General features: G+C 38.6%; 3 protein-coding genes across 3 annotated transcripts; 1 reads left to right on the top strand and 2 right to left on the bottom strand.

Annotated features, from left to right (window-relative positions):
- Positions 1-1,538: 1,538 nt before the first annotated feature.
- Positions 1,539-6,214, bottom strand: LOC149380362 (rust resistance kinase Lr10-like; the record flags this gene model as incomplete). The annotated part of the gene is made up of 4 exons (XM_089604148.1): positions 1,539-3,018; positions 4,987-5,052; positions 5,523-5,552; positions 5,671-6,214. Coding segments are annotated over 4 exons (1,737 nt in total), but the record flags the coding sequence as incomplete, so codon positions are not given.
- Positions 6,215-8,268: 2,054 nt separating this feature from the next.
- Positions 8,269-10,619, bottom strand: LOC149380361 (rust resistance kinase Lr10-like). Its single transcript, XM_089604147.1, has 3 exons — positions 9,858-10,619; positions 9,732-9,758; positions 8,269-9,511 (listed from the first exon to the last, which is right to left on the bottom strand). The coding sequence occupies exons 1-3, from the start codon at positions 10,588-10,590 to the stop codon at positions 8,379-8,381; spliced, it is 1,893 nt and encodes a 630-aa protein (XP_089460273.1). The 5' UTR covers positions 10,591-10,619; the 3' UTR covers positions 8,269-8,378.
- Positions 10,620-13,622: 3,003 nt separating this feature from the next.
- Positions 13,623-14,642, top strand: LOC149380360 (uncharacterized). The gene has a single exon (XM_089604145.1). The coding sequence runs from the start codon at positions 13,623-13,625 to the stop codon at positions 14,640-14,642; it is 1,020 nt and encodes a 339-aa protein (XP_089460271.1).
- Positions 14,643-18,062: the final 3,420 nt, after the last annotated feature.

Here is an 18,062-nt window from a genome sequence, read left to right as displayed (position 1 = left end):
TGTTTTGTTGGCCCGGGCTACCAAATTCTTGCCGCTTCTCATCGGATTCAAATATTTAATGCTTGCCCCTAAATTGTACAAGGGTGTATAGCACGCCTAAAGTACTCTCTGTTATATATCATCCTATAATGATGATAATAATCTTCGTTTGAGTTGGCTTAAGCCAACCTGTGGTCATTGTGAAGCCAACAGACAGATTTGTTATCTGAAGGACAATATTTCCACCCAAGTACAGACCCACTGCTATATCCATAATAGATACGAAGGTAAGACTACTTTCCCACAATCTAATCTAATACTCTGCCTTTGATTTTTTATTTTTTTTTATTTTTTTATTACGAGCATACCTATTGTTCATTACAAATATTTGTTTTTCTTTTTATGTGCTTGGGAAAGGAAAAGAAAAGAAAAAACTATAAATATTATGAGAAAAAGGTAAAATGCATTGACTGTCGTCTTTTATATGTTACAGCGCTACGCAGGAAATTTGTGGCTATTGGTGCAGCGATCGGTGCTGCTATTCTTAGCGGTTTTACTTGGAGCGTTTCGGGCTTATAACTTTGTCAGAAAAGGTAGAGAGATTCAACTCAAAATGGAGAGATTTCTGAATGACTACAAAGATGAAAACCCTAAGCAGATATTCATATGCCGATATTAAGCTTACCACAGAGCAGTTCAAGGAAAATCTCAGATTCCTTTTTCGTGGTGGTGAAAATGCTAAACAGCTCCAGCATTTCATAACATCTCCGGACGCAGAACGTTTTCTCGGCTGGAAAAATGTCCAAGACATTTCTCTGGGAATCGCAAAAGGGGTAGAGTATCTTCACCAACAGATCCTTTACTTTTGACATCAAGCCTCACAATGTACTTCTAGACCAACGCTTTCACGGCGAAAATCTCTGATTTCTGTCTCGCGAAGCTTTGTTCCAAAGTTCAGAGCAACTTTGGGAATGTTTCGTACAAATCGGACATTTACAGCTACGGAATGGTGTTGCTTGAGATGGTAGGAGGAAGGAGGACCAGCGACGACAACGACAAGACTCAGATTTACTATCATGAATGATATACAATCTTCTAGAAGGAGACGATTTTCACATCGGCATCGGGGAAGAGGAAGTTTGTGCGATTGCGAAGAGATTTGCGATCGCGGTGCTGTGGTGCATTCAGTGGGACCCGGAAAACCGTCCTTCCATGAAAATGGTGGTTCATATGCTCCAAGGAGGAGATGCCTTGTTGAGCACGCCACCCAACCCTTTCATCGCTGCCGGTTCAACAAAACTACTGTTGACAGCAAGCCTAAAAGGCAAATCATGCATTTAGAATTAGAAGCCATAACCGAAAATACTTGGTTTCTTTTTCAATTATTTGTAAGGTACCAGTGATTTTCTAATCATCAAATCTAATAAGTAAATTTTTCCATTAGGTGTATAGTTGACTCTTCATGGGTGGTTGTGCAAACACAGACCTTGTGCGAGGCCTTATATTATATCTTCTAGTTGTGAATCGAATTGTTGAATTAGAGTTAAGCAGAATTAAAAAAAAAAAAAAAAAAAAAAGAAGTTTTGTTTGAGCAAGTAATCTTTGAACAAATAAGTGGAGTTAGCTATTAGTGTCTCTTTAATAATTTCACCTTATTTGAGGCTTCCTAATTTCTAGGAGTTTTCAATGAAGGCGGGAGAATGAATTCAAATAGAGCTGCATTGCAAAATGGTAGAAACTGGGTAAAAAAAATTAAAATATTACTGGCTGGTTTCTTAATAAAGACTACTTACACAAGTATATAACAGAAAAATGACTAACATTAGGAAGATGAGAAGAAGAGAATGAAAAACAGAGACACAAAACACCGATTTAATTTATATTCAGCATAATAAGAAAAACATTACATGACATTAATATGCATGATTATACGGAAGTGGTTTCAGTTTAATGATGATGAACCGTCGGAATCTTGAACTAGAAAATCATCTTGCTGCGGACAATAAGAAGGCTTCGGTGGAAATGGCAGATCTTCATCCTCAGATTCAAGCATTTCTATGACTCTTCCCATCGAAGGCCGATCGGTAGGATTGAGCTGTATGCACCATAAAGCCACTGTAATCATCTTCTTTATCCTCTCTGAATCCTCTTCAGATATATCATCCTCCTCAGGCACCGCATTCTTTCCTCTGCTCAATTGCTCATACACCCAAGAAGGATAGTATATTTGGCTCGAATTCTCGTTAATAGCATTCAAATTCCTCCTCTGACTCGCCATTTCCATCAACAATATACTGAAGCTGTACACATCGGCTTTGTAAGACACTCCACCGATGTTTTTGTAAAAAATCTCGGGAGCGATGTACCCTAATGTTCCTCTAGCGGCGGTCAAAGAAACAAAGGTGTCCTCCAAAGGACACAATCTCGCCAACCCAAAATCTGAAACCTTCGGGGTGAAATCCTCGTCGAGAAGGATGTTATGTGGTTTTATATTGAAATGCAAGATTTGCATGCAACATCCTTGGTGTAGATATTCGATACCATGAGCCACTCCGAGCGAGATATCAGATAGCTGGGTGCAAGTCAAAGAGCTATGATTTCCGGGTTTGTGAAAAATGTAACTGTCAAGAGAGCCGTTAGGCATGAAATCGTAGACTAAGGCGTGGTTTGAACCCTCTATGCAGTAACCAATGAGACGAACGACGTTGACATGATGAATCCTTCCGATCGTTGCAACCTCGTTAATGAAATCTTGTCCATTGGTTTTGGCCGACTTGCTGAGAATCTTGATGGCCACAAGACGATTGCTACGGAGCTTTCCTTTGAATACAGAGCCATAGCCTCCTTGGCCGAGTTTGGTCTTGAAATTCTGAGTCATCTTCTTGATATCGGAGTAGGAGTATCTTATGGGCACGAGGTTGTTGTGGCTTCCGAGGAACTCTTCGATGGAGTTGTACGTCGATTGATGTCTCCGACGCCATTTGTAGACAAGAAACGCGACCACAAATGGAGTTCCGAATATGAATTTAATAACAGATGCTACTGCATTATTGAAAAACATAAAAAAAAAAAAAAAAAGGTAGAAGTATTATTTGACAATATATTAAGCCAATTCTAGAGCATTTGATGACACAAGAAATAATTAATGATATACAATCTTCAAAATCTTACTGGTGATGAAGAAAAAGACAGAGACACCTGTAAGAATACAAATGAAGCTTGGTAAATAAACACTGGTGAATGCTTAGAAGAGCATGTTTAATTTTATTACTAAAGGAAAAATCGGCTATAATTAGAGAACAAGTTGTTAGAAATATTACTTCAAAATATTTATTTTTTTCTGGAAAAATAAAACCGACAACTTAGAATAAAGAAAATAAAAATTACAACACAACAATATTATGAGCGAGGAAAAATAAACAAGATGGGAAAGCAAAGGCCGAGGACCGTTCGACGGTCTCCTTAAAGTAATATTGCCCTCCCCTTGGGTGCCGGAAACGACGAGCAATTTACCTCCCAGGATACAACGGCGGAAGCGAGAAGAGGTTTGCACCAAACGGACTTCTCCGGCGAACAAAACCTGTAACAGAGCTGAGCACCGACTACAAAAGAAAGAACAATTTCTGGGAGAGAGAAGGAGTAGAGAGAAGCAGTGGAAAAACTGTGTCCATGAATGAGATGAGCAAGCCTCTATTTATAAAGGCCAAGGCTACGTCGGTTGAAGTTCAAACCGTCCAGCCTTAAAGGCATTTAACGCAGGTTATTACAACCATTTAACGCAGGTTATTACAACCATTTAACACACCGTTTTGAATTCAAAGCCATGCGAACAGTCCAACGTTTTCAGCCTTAATGACATTATTCCACAGCCATAATGCGCACTTAAAGCTCAAAAAACCATTGAATTGAAGAATACAAACCGTTGGCTTTAAGTCTCAAACGTACACTTCGTCACTACGTCCGGTCGAGCTCGTCCAGTCGAACTGGAATGACTTCGTCACTTCGTCCAGTCGACCTAGGCCAGTCGAGCTGGAATGACTTCGTCACTTCGTCCAGTCGACCTCGCCCAGTCGAGCTGGAATGACTTCGTCATTTCGTCCAGTCGACCTCGCCCAGTCGAGCTGGGATGACTTCGTCACTTCGTCCAGTCGACCTCGCCCAGTCGAGCTGGAATGACTTAGTCACTTCGTCCAGTCCGTCACTTTCTCAGTGTGTCATAAAGCATACTTCAAACATCAATTTCTCATTCATTCTAGCTCCGATTTTGGCAAAATTATAATCGATATTATACCCCATTCCGCAAGGAAGAATAATACGAAAGAATTATCAAATGAATTAATGACATTTTTGGTCCCTCAACTATGTCGCATTTAACAGGTTGCTCCCTGAACAAAAAAAACTGTTTTTTCACTCCTTCGTGATAGTATCAAATTCATCTTTAGTCCTTCTGTTACTTTTTTCGTTAAAATAGACGGAATTTGACCACGTGATCAGATATATTAATTATCATTAAATAATTTAATATTTTTATCATTCTCTCTCTCCTTTCTTCTTCATTTTTTCTCTGCATTTTTTCTTTCCTTGCAGAGGTTGTCGTTCGGGAAGGGCAAAATGGGAAAACTGTGTATCATTGCCCACGATTCCGAATTGATGCAGCTTGATATTGTTGGCCACAAGAAACTTCATGTTCTCCTCTGGATATGGCTCAGGGCACATATATCTGTTCGTTCCAAAAAAGAAAACACAATTCAAGTCAAACACGCCAATCGTTGTAAATTGAATTAGTCAAATTCTCAGAGAGATTAGAGCAATCTGTTTCGTTTGAAGAAAATTCAACTGAAGAAAGAAGACCACAAAAAAAAAAATAGCAATCAAACATTAAATTATTAAAAATTCATCGAATTCCTAATAATAAAAACCATTACAATAGCTCACCAAAAACCAAACGATATCGAACGAAACAGCAATTAATGCGTGCTATGTGTGTATAGATATATATATACATACATATTATATCGCTTACGTACACAATTCCTTGGAGATTTAGGTTTCCAGAAAGGGAAAATTGGCCGGCTGAGGAAAACTGGATCTGTAAATCCCGTCTTCGACCATCGAGAAGTTCGGGGGAGGAGATAGAACGCCGTCGTTCTCTTCGAGTTTCGCTTGCTCGTCCATTATCAACGCCATGACAGTGCAGAGAGAGAGAGAGAGAGATTTGTTTAGTTAAATTATTTTCTTCTTTTAAATAATTCAATAAATAAATTGAATTAAATAGAAGTGCACTTCAAATTCCGTCTATTTTAACGAAAAAAGTAACAGAAGAACTAAAGATGAATTTGATACTATCACGAAGGAGTGAAAAAGCAGTTTTTTTTGCTCAGGGAGCTAGCTGTTAAAGGCGACATAGTTGAGGGACTAAAAATGTCATTAATTCTTATCAAATTCCGTTGAGTGGACCTCACTCAAACCTTTGCCTAAAGTCAGCTGTTTAATAGACAATTAAATCTCAACATTGTCCATAATACTCCAACACAAGTACTTACCAATTCCAGACAAAATTGTCTTGAAGAGATCTGCATTATATAAGAGGCATGAACATCACGACATTAACTAAAAGGTTAGTTAGAATAAAATGTGTGTTGGATGTAAGTGGTGCATAACGACATGGATTTAAAATAACCAAGAATATCTAACCATTATCACATCGAATGCCGTTGGAGTCTGTGATGTAGCAGCCTTCTGGAACCCAGGTAAGCTCAAAGCCAAGTGCAAGCTGATTGCGAATATCAACCGAAGCATTCTTGTTGATCAACCAATCAGATGATATCAGAGCCTTCTGCTCTGTACTGCAAGACATCTCCATATCCGAAGCTCTCATTGATTTGGCATCAACCAAGTAATAATAAAAGTCACTAGAATGACTGTATTCGCAATAAGAAGCGATTTCTTCATAAAGACAGGAATTCACTCTTTTTTTGCATTTTAAAATCACCACAGGCGTTGTGATATAGATATATCTAGAAAGCGAGCGATTATTAATATGCTGACGGATACTGAAGTTGCTGGTCCAATATTCAGACGGGTATCGAGGGAAAGAGGAACAGTTATCTTTCTGATAATCAGCGTCCACTATTCGGATCGTGTAGTTGTTGTAATTTATGGCCCGCACATAATGTCTTATACTTCCAAAGTACAGTACAGTTGAGACGTTATTCTCGCAAGAAAGCTCGTATCGTGAAACGGAAACCGAGCACGATAGTAGACAAAAAAAGCACGACCAGCCATAACAGTGTTTTCATTCTTAAGCTTTCCTTCTGTGTTTTTTTCCCCAAATAAGATATATGCCGACTAACAACTCGGCCAATTAAATAAATATATCGAGACCAAAGATAAAATCTCTGAATGTATTATTCACTTTGAAAACTAAAGGAACAAAAGACAAGAGCGACCCATCTAACTTCATTTGACTTGGTATTATATGATTGTATAAAATCCAATGTTAATGTAAAATTTGCTTGTTTACAAGTATATCAATAATTTAAAACTCGTGAATATAGCTCTTGCTTTTCGCCAATGCGTCATCATACACGTCGACTTCATATTTAAAAATTGAAAATGGAATTGACTAATTAAGAGCAATTATATCTCCAAAAAATCATAAATAATTGGAACTAACGTAAGTGCGAATTACAAAATAATAAGGGCAATACGTCAATGCTTTTATTTGAGATTTTTTTCACTCTACTCCAAAGGTTAACGATTACCAGAAGGGTTTTGTTTTAGATTAATTTATATCAAATATGATTATCAGAAGCACTTTAGAAGATAAGAACAGATAGCTAGTTCTTTTCGTTCAACAGAGTACTAAGGACCTATAATTATTGATGTAAAGTATAGAACCGTTGAACAAAACTAACGTTATAAATTTATCGTTTCATCATTGGCTTTTCTTTTGGTTGACTTTTTCCTAGTATAACTAAACCTAACGTAATAAAGTCTCACTTACTTGCTCATGGCTTAAAAAATTCTAAATTTATATGCTCCAAATTTAACAAATTCATCAATAAATATTTTCGCATACTATTATAATGAGTAGTGTTATTTATATAGTACAAGAATTATAAGTTTATGGAAACTCAAAGTAAACTGTAGAATTTTCATTGTGGGCCCAGGAATCCCTCGATCCGCCCGAGATGCGGTGGCGATGGGAGTCGGAGTACCAACGGTGTTGTGCTTCTTAGGGATGCTTTGTTTCGTTTGCGGGCGAGTCAAATCGCTTGCTAGTCCACGGAGGTCAACCGTGGGCCTTAGCTCGTCCGTGGACCCACAACCACTGACACTTGTTTTGGGCCTCGATGGCCCAACACTCGAGTCTTATCCAAAGATAGTTTTGGGAGAGAGCCGACGGATTCCCAAGCCCGAAGACAATGTTAGCGCAATATGTTTGTCGGAGTATCGGCCCAAGGAAACACTAAAAACCATACCCGAGTATAAACATTGCTTCCATTCGGATTGCATCGATGGTTGGCTCAGATTAAATGCCTCTTGTCCCATTTGTAGAAAAACCCCTCCGTGGTCGGGACAAGAACAAGCTTGATGAGATATTGAATGCCTTTTTCTCCAAGCAATATATATATTTTTTGTAAGTTTTGTAAAATATTAGTACACCTAGCACAATACACCTTTTTTTTAATAGAATTGTAACACTCCCAAACGTTTTGGTTTTATAGAAAATAAAAATTCCAGGGGAGATGTTTGAGAGGGGTGGTGATATTTTTTTTTAAGAGAAATGAAAAAATATATAAAAAAGTGGGGGAAAAGAAAACTTGAATGGACGAATGGAATAAGATGGAAGATAAATACATGTAATTGAAAGAATTTTACACTTATATAAAACTATGTTGTTTGGTATCAATAAATATAAATAGAATAATGCCAATTGTTCGGAGGAGTAGGTTTATTAAAAATCCCCTTAAATCGGAATATTGTTATTTTTCGGCCCCGAATCGGTATTGAAATCTGCTTTGGAACTATTCATGAAACATGGAATTCCGGTATGCTCATGGTTTATTTTTAGAGTGTATTTTAGTTTTATTTATAATTATTTATGGAGCAGTACCGGAATTAGCGGGAACAAAGAGTTTCCAGTTTGATTTCGCCAAAATTCCGGTACTTATAGACCATAACATTTCGGGCCCTTGCATAAGGAATTCCAAATGCCCACCTCTTATAACATCTCACCTAATGTTGAATTAAAAGAAGTAGAAAGAAGAAGAAGAAGAAAACAGAGACATGAAAAAGTAATAAATCTTCTAATTTAAGGAGTAAGGAAATAGCAGAGATACATATACATTATCCATCTTCAGCAAAAGGAGAAAAACATTACATGACATTAATATCTATGATAATGTGGAAGTGGTTTCACTTGATGATGAGGTGTCGGAATCTTGTACTACAAAATTTTCTTGTTGCGGACAATAAGAAGGCTTCGGCGGAAATGGCAGATCTTCATCCTCAGATTCAAGCATTTCTATGACTCTTCCCATTGAAGGCCGATCGGTGGGATTGAGCTGTATGCACCATAAAGCCACTGTAATCATCTTCTTTATCCTCTCTGAATCCTCTTCAGATATATCATCCTCCATAGGCACCGCGTTCTTTCCTCTGCTCAATTGCTCATACACCCAAGAAGGATAGTATATTTGACTCGAATTCTCGGCAATGGCATTCAAATTCTTCCTCTGACTCGCCATCTCCATCAACAACATGCCGTAGCTATAGACATCGGCTTTGTAAGACACTCCACCGATGTTTTTGTAAAACAGCTCGGGAGCCATGTACCCTAATGTTCCTCTCGCGGCCGTCATAGAAACAAAGTTGTTCTCAAAAGGGCATAATCTCGCCAACCCAAAATCGGAAACCTTGGGAGTGAAATCCTCATCCAAAAGGACGTTGTGAGGTTTGATATCGAAATGCAAAATCTGCATGTAACACCCTTGGTGCAGATATTCGATACCACGAGCCACTCCGAGTGAGATCTTAAATAACTCGGTGCGAGTCAAAGATCTTTCATTTTCAGGTTTAGAGAAAATGAATTTGTCAAGAGAGCCATTAGGCATGAAATCATAGACTAGGGCGTGGTTTGAGCCCTGTATGCAGTAACCGATAAGCCGTACGACATTGACATGATGAATCCTTCCGATCGTAGCAACTTCGCTGATGAAATCTTGTCCGTTGGTTTTGGCTGACTTGCTGAGAATCTTGACGGCCACAAGACGGTCTTTGCGGAGCTTTCCTTTAAACACCGAGCCGTAGCCTCCCTGGCCGAGTTTGGTCTTGAAATTTAGAGTCATATCCTTGATGTCGGAGTAGGAGTATCTTATGGGCACGAGGTTGTAGTGTCTTGCAAGGAACTCTTCGATGGAGCTGTACGTCGAGAGATGTCGTCGACGCCATTTGTAGATCAGAAGCGGGATCACAAATTGAATTCCACATAGGAATTTAATAACGATTACCATAAAGACCAGAAAGTCTGCATTGTTGGAAAATGGCAAACGTACAAGTATTATAATTTTTAAAAAAGAAACTGCGAGACGTTTTATTGAAACTGGCAAAGCCAAAAAAGGAATAATTAATGATCTACATCTTAAATTCTTACTGCTAACAATAGGAAAAGGCATTAAGGATGCAAGAACAGAAATGACTGGAGGGAGGAAATACGTTACGATGAGATCTAGAGGAAACGTAATTACCAGGACCAAAAATTGTCCAGTGGCGATCTGCATTATATCAGAGGCATGAACAACACGACGTTAACTAAAAAGTCAGTGAGAATAGTGCAAAACGAAATGGGAATTAATTTAACAAGAACATCTTACCAAAATAATAACATCGAATGCCGTTGGAGTCTGTGATGTAGCAGCCACTCGGAACCCAGGTAAGCTCAAAGCCAAGTGCAAGCTGATTGCGAATATCCGAAGCATTCTTGTTGATCAACCAATCATGTGGTACATGAGCCTTCTGCTCTGTACTGCAAGACATCTCCATATCCGAAGCTCTCATTGATTCGGCATCAACCAAATAATAGTAGGAGTTGCTGGAACGACGGTCTTTGTTGCAGTAAGAAGCGATTTCTTTATAAAGAGAGGAATTCACTCTTTTTTTGCATTTTAAAATCACCACAGGCGTTGTGATATATCCAAAACGCGTCTCATTATCAATATTCTGCCAGATGCTGAAGTTGCTGGTCCAATATTCAGACGGGTATTGAGGGAACGAGGAACAATTGTTATCTTTCTGATAATTAGCGTCCACAATTCTGATCGTATAATTGTTGTAATTTATTGCCTGCACATAGTGTTTAGTACTTTCAAAGTACAGCACAGTTGAGACGTTATTCTCGCAAGAAAGCTCGTAGCGTGGATCGCCACAGGGTTTGGGGTCGCTTTTGAGTCGGAGAGGATGAGATATTTTGGTGATGCTTCCGCAAGAAGAAGGCAGACAACGTCGGCCATGGAACGGCGCACGGGTTTCAAACGGAAACCGAGCATAGGTTGTCGCGAGCGACGATAGTAGACAAAAAAGCACGACCAGCCATAACAGTGTTTTCATTCTTAAGCTTTCCTTCTGTGTTTTTTTTCTTCCCCAAATAAGATATATGCTGACTAACAACTCGGCCAATTAAATAAATATATGGAGACCAAAGATAAAATCTGAATGTATTATTCACTTCGAAAAGTGAAGGAACAAAAGACCCGGACTGAGACAAATAACGAGGAAATATCTCAGAAAGTATAAATTAATAAGCTGTGCAATTATCAATCCGCTTTGGTTCTGTATGTATTGACTTTTGAGCTCTACTAAAAAACTATTTTGCGTGCTTATTGTGCCAAAAAATTACTTGCTAATTATCATAAATTGCGACTGAAAGGTTTCCAGTTACTAATTATATACAAGGCGGTGCTTTCCAATTGCGTCAACAGGTAACTCGACTGAAAATTTTCGGTTCAAATCCATCTGTTAAAAAAGGCACAAATAGTCAAGTTGCCAAAATTATCGCGAAAATTTTAATTAAAAATTCATGACACATATTATTAACCATTAGATTTTTATCCGAATACTCTTATTTTGTTTATTTTCATATATTAAAAAAAAGCTAGATTAATAACATCTTGCAATTTAGATAAGTTCTTTCCTAATATATCACGACTCTTTAATACAAGAATCAACGCATGTTAATAAGTTATTTGATAGATTTTAGTGTTTTTCAGGTAAGAGAGAGCAAAAGAGGATTGTGGTAGATTCTTTTTCTGGTTGGTAGAAACATGTGATGAGTATGTGTATTAATTGGAGGTAATTAGTTATATCTATTGAGATTAGAATAGGAAAACATTTCATGTCTCTCATTTGACTTGGACTAACTTTGATCACATAAATTTTTGGTTTTTATAAATTTTTGTAAACCCTCTCCTAGATACTCCTAGACCTAGTTAAGTGCAAACTTTAAATCAAAACTGCTTCTCAATGTGGACCTTGAGCCCATTTTTTCAGTAGTTATTAAGCTCAATACTTGGTATCAAGAACCAATAATAATAAATAATTCCCCCAGTAAGAAAAGTAACGATCAAGCTAACTCCATTGACGTGGTCAAATTACAGTTCAAATGGAAATTTCACTGAAAGTATAAATTAATAAGTTGTGGTCCAAAAATAGCAATAAACACCTTTTGGAAAAATAATGCATCGGAGATGTTGTGGTCCATGTGTGTGTTAGAGATTTTGCAACTTATTTGATTATATTGACTTTGAATATTCAAAGTCATCTCACTGTGTGATTGTCAGTCCAGAACCAAGGCCCCACAGGAAATATCGGAGCAGCTGATCAAATTGGAAATTCCGATCCGATTAGTTTCATAAATCATTTTCTAATATTTTTCAAGAAATTTGGTGTCTCGGTTCTAGTTAACTTACACTCATGTTGTGGTCTTACAAGCTCTCAGCGTTCTTCGCCTTATTCATAGTTCAAGTTGGAGCCGGTGAAAACAAGTGCAAAGGATCAAGATGCGGTGAAAATGGACCGCCGATCCGATAAAATGAAAATGTGAGAGAAAATAATAGAATAAGTCAAAATTTTAATTGTGTTTGGAAGTCATGGAAAATATGAGAGAAAATTGACGAGAAAGTAACGATGAGATCATGGACGGAACTATCAGGTCCAAGGTGGGCTCCAGCCCCCCCTCAAATTTTTTTATTTACATTTTTTGTCAATTTTTTAAAAGTTTTACATTTTTTACCCTAAAAAATTTACATTTTTGACCCATTTTTTTTAAAAAAAATTCCTTTTTACAATGAATTTTTTTTAATTAGCCCCCCCTAAAAAAATTATTTACACTTTTGACCAATTTTAAAAAAATAAGTTCATTTTTACCATGAATTTTTTTAATTAGCCCCCCCCCCCCTCCTCAAATATTTTTTATTTATATTTTTTGCCCATTTTTTACCCTAAAAATTTACAATTTTGACTCATTTTAAAAAAAAAAAAATTCATTTTTACCATCAATTTTTTAATTAGCCCCTCTAAATATTTTTTTTCAAATAAACTCTCTGTTATTGAGCTTTTCTGGATGAGACACATAAATGTGATCCCTTCATAGACAAATTTGGAAAGATTCTCATTTTCCATTGATTTTCGAAGGAAAATGAAATCCTCATTTTAGTTATACACTTTCCTTGCATTTTCCATCATATTTTTTTTCCACCATATTTTCCTCAGTCCAAACAACCTAGGTAAAATAAAATGGATTTTCATTTTCCTTTCCCTCCTATTTTCCGAGTTCCAAACGGAGCTAAAGGAATTAAGAATCATACGGTTATCGAGTTTCCAGAGTGGGTAAAATTCCTCGTCCAGAAAATTAACTACAAGGCTAGAGAGATCGATGTTTATGAGCCTAATAATTGTCTTGTCGGCCAACTGTTGAAAATCCGCGGATTCTCAATGTTTCCATTTTATTATGTAAATCATAAAATACGGAACTATACTTTTTTCAATTGTTCTACAATATCAGATGATTACATATATACATCTTGTCTTTCTGGCCCGGGCTATGGTATTTTTGGCATTTCGTCTGGGAATGATATTTAATCCTTGCCCCTATATCGTACAACAAGATGTATGACACGCCTATTCCTGCAAATGGAAACATTCATATATCATACTATAATGATTATAATGATCTTCGTTTGAGTTGGCTTGGACCGTATTGAGAATTGGTTTAGTTTAGACGGTTTTCTCAGTTTTTGGTTTGGTTGCTTCATGTGTACGTTAACTTCGTTAAATAACTTTCTTTGTTTAATGTTGTCTTACTTTTCTGCCCTTCATTAAATAAGTTTAATAAGGGTGTTTTCTGTCTTTTCCTTTTATTGTAATCTGGGAAGTTATATATTGTAATCTTCCCCTCTTTTCAAATGAATGAAACATTTTTCTTCTTTTCCGAGATTCCTTTGTTTCATCTCTTCTTTCTTCTCTCTGAGATCTCGATCATGAAATGGTATCAGAGCGAATTTCTGCAAATCGCTTCTAATCGAATCTCCATTGAAGTTTCCTTTTTCTCTCATTTCTCGATTTCCTGAATCGGCATACTCAACATGTCGTCCGAAGAAGCATTGACTGGAGATATGTCCGCGACTGGAATTAGGTCGCAAAAGGCTCCAATTGACGATGTGGTTGATCCTTTTTTCTTGCATCACACAGACTCACCAGGAATGATCTTGATGACGCAGCAGATGAATGGAGAAAATTACCACTCGTGGAGCAGATCGATGAAGATGGCGTTGCAGATCAAGAACAAATTAGGGTTCATTGATGGCTCAATCCCAAAACCTGACGATTCCAATCCTAATCGCGTGGTTTCCTGGACAAGGAACAACAATATCGTCATCGCTTGGATCTTGAACTCGTGCACTGAGGAGATAGCTCCAAGCGTAGCTTTTGGAGATTCTGCAGTGGAGATCTGGAAAGACCTACAAGAAAGGTATGAACAAAGCAATGATCCAAGAATCTTCGAGCTCAGACGCGAGATCATGAACCTTGTTCAAGATCAGATGAGTGTGGGCATGTACTACACCAAGCTCAAGATTATATGGGAAGAATTGAGCAACTACAAGCCTATCTGCACTTGTTCTTGTGGAGGATCAAAAGAACTACTCAACTTTATGCTAAGTGAGTACGTCATGAAGTTTCTCATGGGACTCAATGATTCCTTCAACACTGTGCGCGGCCAGATCCTCCTCATGGATCATCTTCCACCTATCAACAAGGTCTTCTCCATGGTGCGCCAAGATGAGAAGCACAGATCTGTTAGCCTGGATACAATTGGTGGCCAAGATCAGTCCAATCCCATGGCGATGGCTGTGAATGACCAAAGGAAATCCAACAAGAAGGACATGCCAATATGCACTCATTGCAAAATACCTGGACATACTATCGACAAGTGTTACAAGCTTCATGGTTTTCCGGTTGGTTATAAACCAAAGTCAAAGAATCAGGCAAACATGGCTGAAGGATTGGTCAACCATCAAGAAGGCAAATCAGAATCAGGCATTGCAGCTACAACTAGCCTGACCAATGATCAGATTCACCAGATCATCAACATGCTTTCAACTTAACTCACGGCTCCAATCACCTCTGAAGGTCATCATGATATCAACATGACATCCTTTCATGCAGGTTCTTGTTGTTTTAACAACGCCTCGGGTTGTACTTCTAATTCTAGAAACATCTGGATTTTAGACTCAGGAGCCACTCGGCATATACGTGCTCATAAATCCTTGTTCAAGAACCTGAAGGCTTTACAACATTCTAGTGTGATCTTACCTAATCATACGGTGATACCTGTGTTTTTTAGTGGTGACATATGTGTCAATGAGAGCCTAGTGATCAAAGATATCCTTTTAGTTCCTGATTTCAAATTTAATTTGATGCCATCAGTTCATGCTTTGACACTAGACTCATCCATTGTGGTATCCTTCTCATATGATTCCTTTGTTATACAGGATGTCTTGACCAAGAAGATGATTGGCAGGGGTAATAGTCTCGATGGCCTATATGTGCTCACAAACGGATCAACCTCTCTTGTCCATTTGATCACGGCTCGCACATGGCATAACAGGCTTGGTCACCTTTCCTTCAAAAGATTGGAAATCTTAAAGAATAAGTTGTCTTACTCTTCTTGTGATAAAAATAAACCCTGCTATGTTTGTCCTCTTGCTAAGCAGCGAAGACTTCTTTTTCATAGTCAAAATCATCTATCTGATAAGATTTTTGACCTTATCCACTGTGATGTTTTGGGACCCTATACTGTACCCTCATACATTGGTTTTAGATACTTCCTTACCTTGGTTGATGACTGTAGCAGGTTCTGCTGGGTTTTCCTCATGAGAAATAAGAATGATGTTCACAATATTATTCCTCGTTTTTGTGCTTTAGTGACTAATCAATTTTCATGTACCATTAAACAATTCAGATCTGATAATGCAAAGGAATTAGTTTTTACTGATCTTTTTTTCAAAAATGGGAGTGTTGCATCAGTTTTCTTGTGTTGAAACCCCTCAACAAAACTCTGTTGTTGAAAGGAAACATCAACATTTATTGAATGTTGTTAGATCTCTCTATTTTCAATCACAAATTCCTATTGCATATTGGACTGAATGTATTATGACGGCTGTGTATCTTATAAACCGCACTCCCACTCCTCTTTTACATAACAAATGTCCTTATGAAATTTTGTTTCAAAAGGATGTGGATTATGACATTATGAGGGTGTTTGGATGTCTTTCTTTTGCATCTACCTTGCAGGGCCATAGAACTAAGTTCATGCCACGTGCACGCAAGTGTGTCATGACTGGCTATCCACCAGGGGTCAAGGGATATAAACTCCTAGATTTGAACACCTATGAGGTCTTCAACTCTAGAGATGTTGTTTTTCATGAAAACATCTTCCCTTTCCAGGACACTCGATTACATTTTAACTCCACTGATCCCTTTCCTCACACTGTCCTTCCTTTACCTAACCTTGACCTCACAGATGCTATACATAGTGATCACATTGATGAGACAGGTACAGCTGACTTGAGGGATAAACAACCAGCTGAGGATTTACCATTAGGAAATGAGGAAGTCAGTCCTTCCACTGACCAAGATATCCCAGTCACTCCTTGAAGAAGTTCTTCAGCTTGAGAGAGAGACGAGAATTTAGGCGATGAGTTTGTGTAACTGATTTTGGCTGAGTTCTCATTAACAAGAAACGATTATATACCAAAGGTTACACGGTTGTTAATTTACAGTGCTAACAACTTTTCTAACTGACTCTAAGTTATACTAACATACACACAGGTGTAGGCTAACATCTATGTTATTCCAATAGCCTCGCTCAAACGGGACTGCGATGAGCTTGTGGATGTCGAGTCAGTGAGTTGAAGCTTGTCACACAAGTAATTATGCTGAGTAATGGAAAGTGGCTTTGTGAAGACATCTGCGATCTGTTCTTCACTGGCGATATAGCGCACATCAAGTTCCTTGCTCAGCACGCGATCTCGAACATAGTGGATGTCAATCTCTATGTGTTTGGTTCGCTGGTGATACACTGGATTTGAGGCGAGCATTGTGGTGCTAACATTATCACACCAAATGACCGGTGGTTTTTCAATCGGCACAGTAAGCTCGCTGAACAGGGACTGGAACCAAGCAACATCAGTTGCTGCTGATGCCAACGCTCGGTATTCAGACTCGGCACTTGAGCGCGAAACTACTTGTTGTTTCCTGGAACTCCAATTTAGGAGATTGTTGCCGAGGAAAAGACAGTGACCACCCGTTGAGCGCCGATTGTCCAGGTCTCCTGCCCAGTCAGCATCAGTAAAACATTCGAGGTTGAATCGTTGGAGTGGTGTGAAAGATAGGCCAACTGTGACTGTTCCTCGAAGATATCGTAAGAGGCGTTTGCACGCAGACCAGTGATCAACAGATGGTTCTTGGAGGAACTGGCTGAGTTTGTTGACTGTGTAGGCTATGTCCGGGCGAGTGCTGGTCAAATACTGCAGAGCTCCTATTGTGCTTCGATAGAGAGTTGGATTTTCGAAGAGCTCACTGTCAGTGGCAAAGAGCTTTTTCTTCTGGCACATGGGAGTTGGGCTGGGCTTGGCATGTATCATGTTCGTCCTGACAAGCAAGTCAAGCGTGTAGCGTCGCTGAGTGAGATAGATGCAGTTGTGAGTCCGGTGAGCTTCAAAACCGAGGAAGTAGTTTACATCCCCAAGAGTCTTGAGCGCAAACTTCTTGTGAAGATCAGAAATAACTGCTGAAATTTGCTCTGTGTCATCACCGGTGATGAGAATATCATCGACGTAGATAATGAGGATTAGAATCTTTCCGGCTGATCGCTTGTAGAACAATGAATTGTCGGAGATGGAGTTGACAAAATTCCATTGATGTAAAGCAGCCGTGAGACTCTCGAACCAGGCTCGCGGGGCTTGTTTGAGGCCGTAGAGAGCCCGTTTTAGTTTGCAGACGTGAGTTGGACGAGTTGGATCTTCAAAGCCATTCGGTTGATGCATATAAACAGTCTCTTTGAGAATGCCGTTGAGGAACGCGTTGTTGATGTCGATTTGTTGTATTTGCCAGCCATAGGTGACAGCTAGAGACAAGATGACTCGAACTGTTGGAGCTTTAACGACGGGACTGAAGGTTTCAAAGTAGTCCACGCCAGCTGTTTGTTGAAAACCCTTGGCGACCAGGCGAGCTTTCAGTCTGTCTAGCGAGCCATCAGCTTTCTTCTTGATCCTATAGACCCATTTGTTTGCTACAATGTGCATATTGTCTTCATACGGCACTAAATCCCACGTATCATTGTTGTGAAGGGCTTTGAGTTCTTCATTCATGGCACCTGTCCACCTGGAATCTAACAAAGCTTCTTGCACAGTAAAAGGTTCTCTTAACAGTTCTAATAAAGACAATTCCACATTAAAAACTCTTGGTTTGAAAATGCCTAACTTTGAGCGAGTGATCATTGTGTGGGTTGACACATTTTGAAT

This window comes from Urtica dioica, chromosome 12 (genome assembly GCF_054948205.1).
Source record: "Urtica dioica subsp. dioica isolate 48M chromosome 12, U.dioica_male_clone48M_v1_H2, whole genome shotgun sequence".
NCBI classification, from domain to species: Eukaryota; Viridiplantae; Streptophyta; class Magnoliopsida; order Rosales; family Urticaceae; genus Urtica; species Urtica dioica.
Note: the sequence above shows the minus strand (reverse complement) of the source record. Positions and strands in the feature narration are given on the sequence as shown.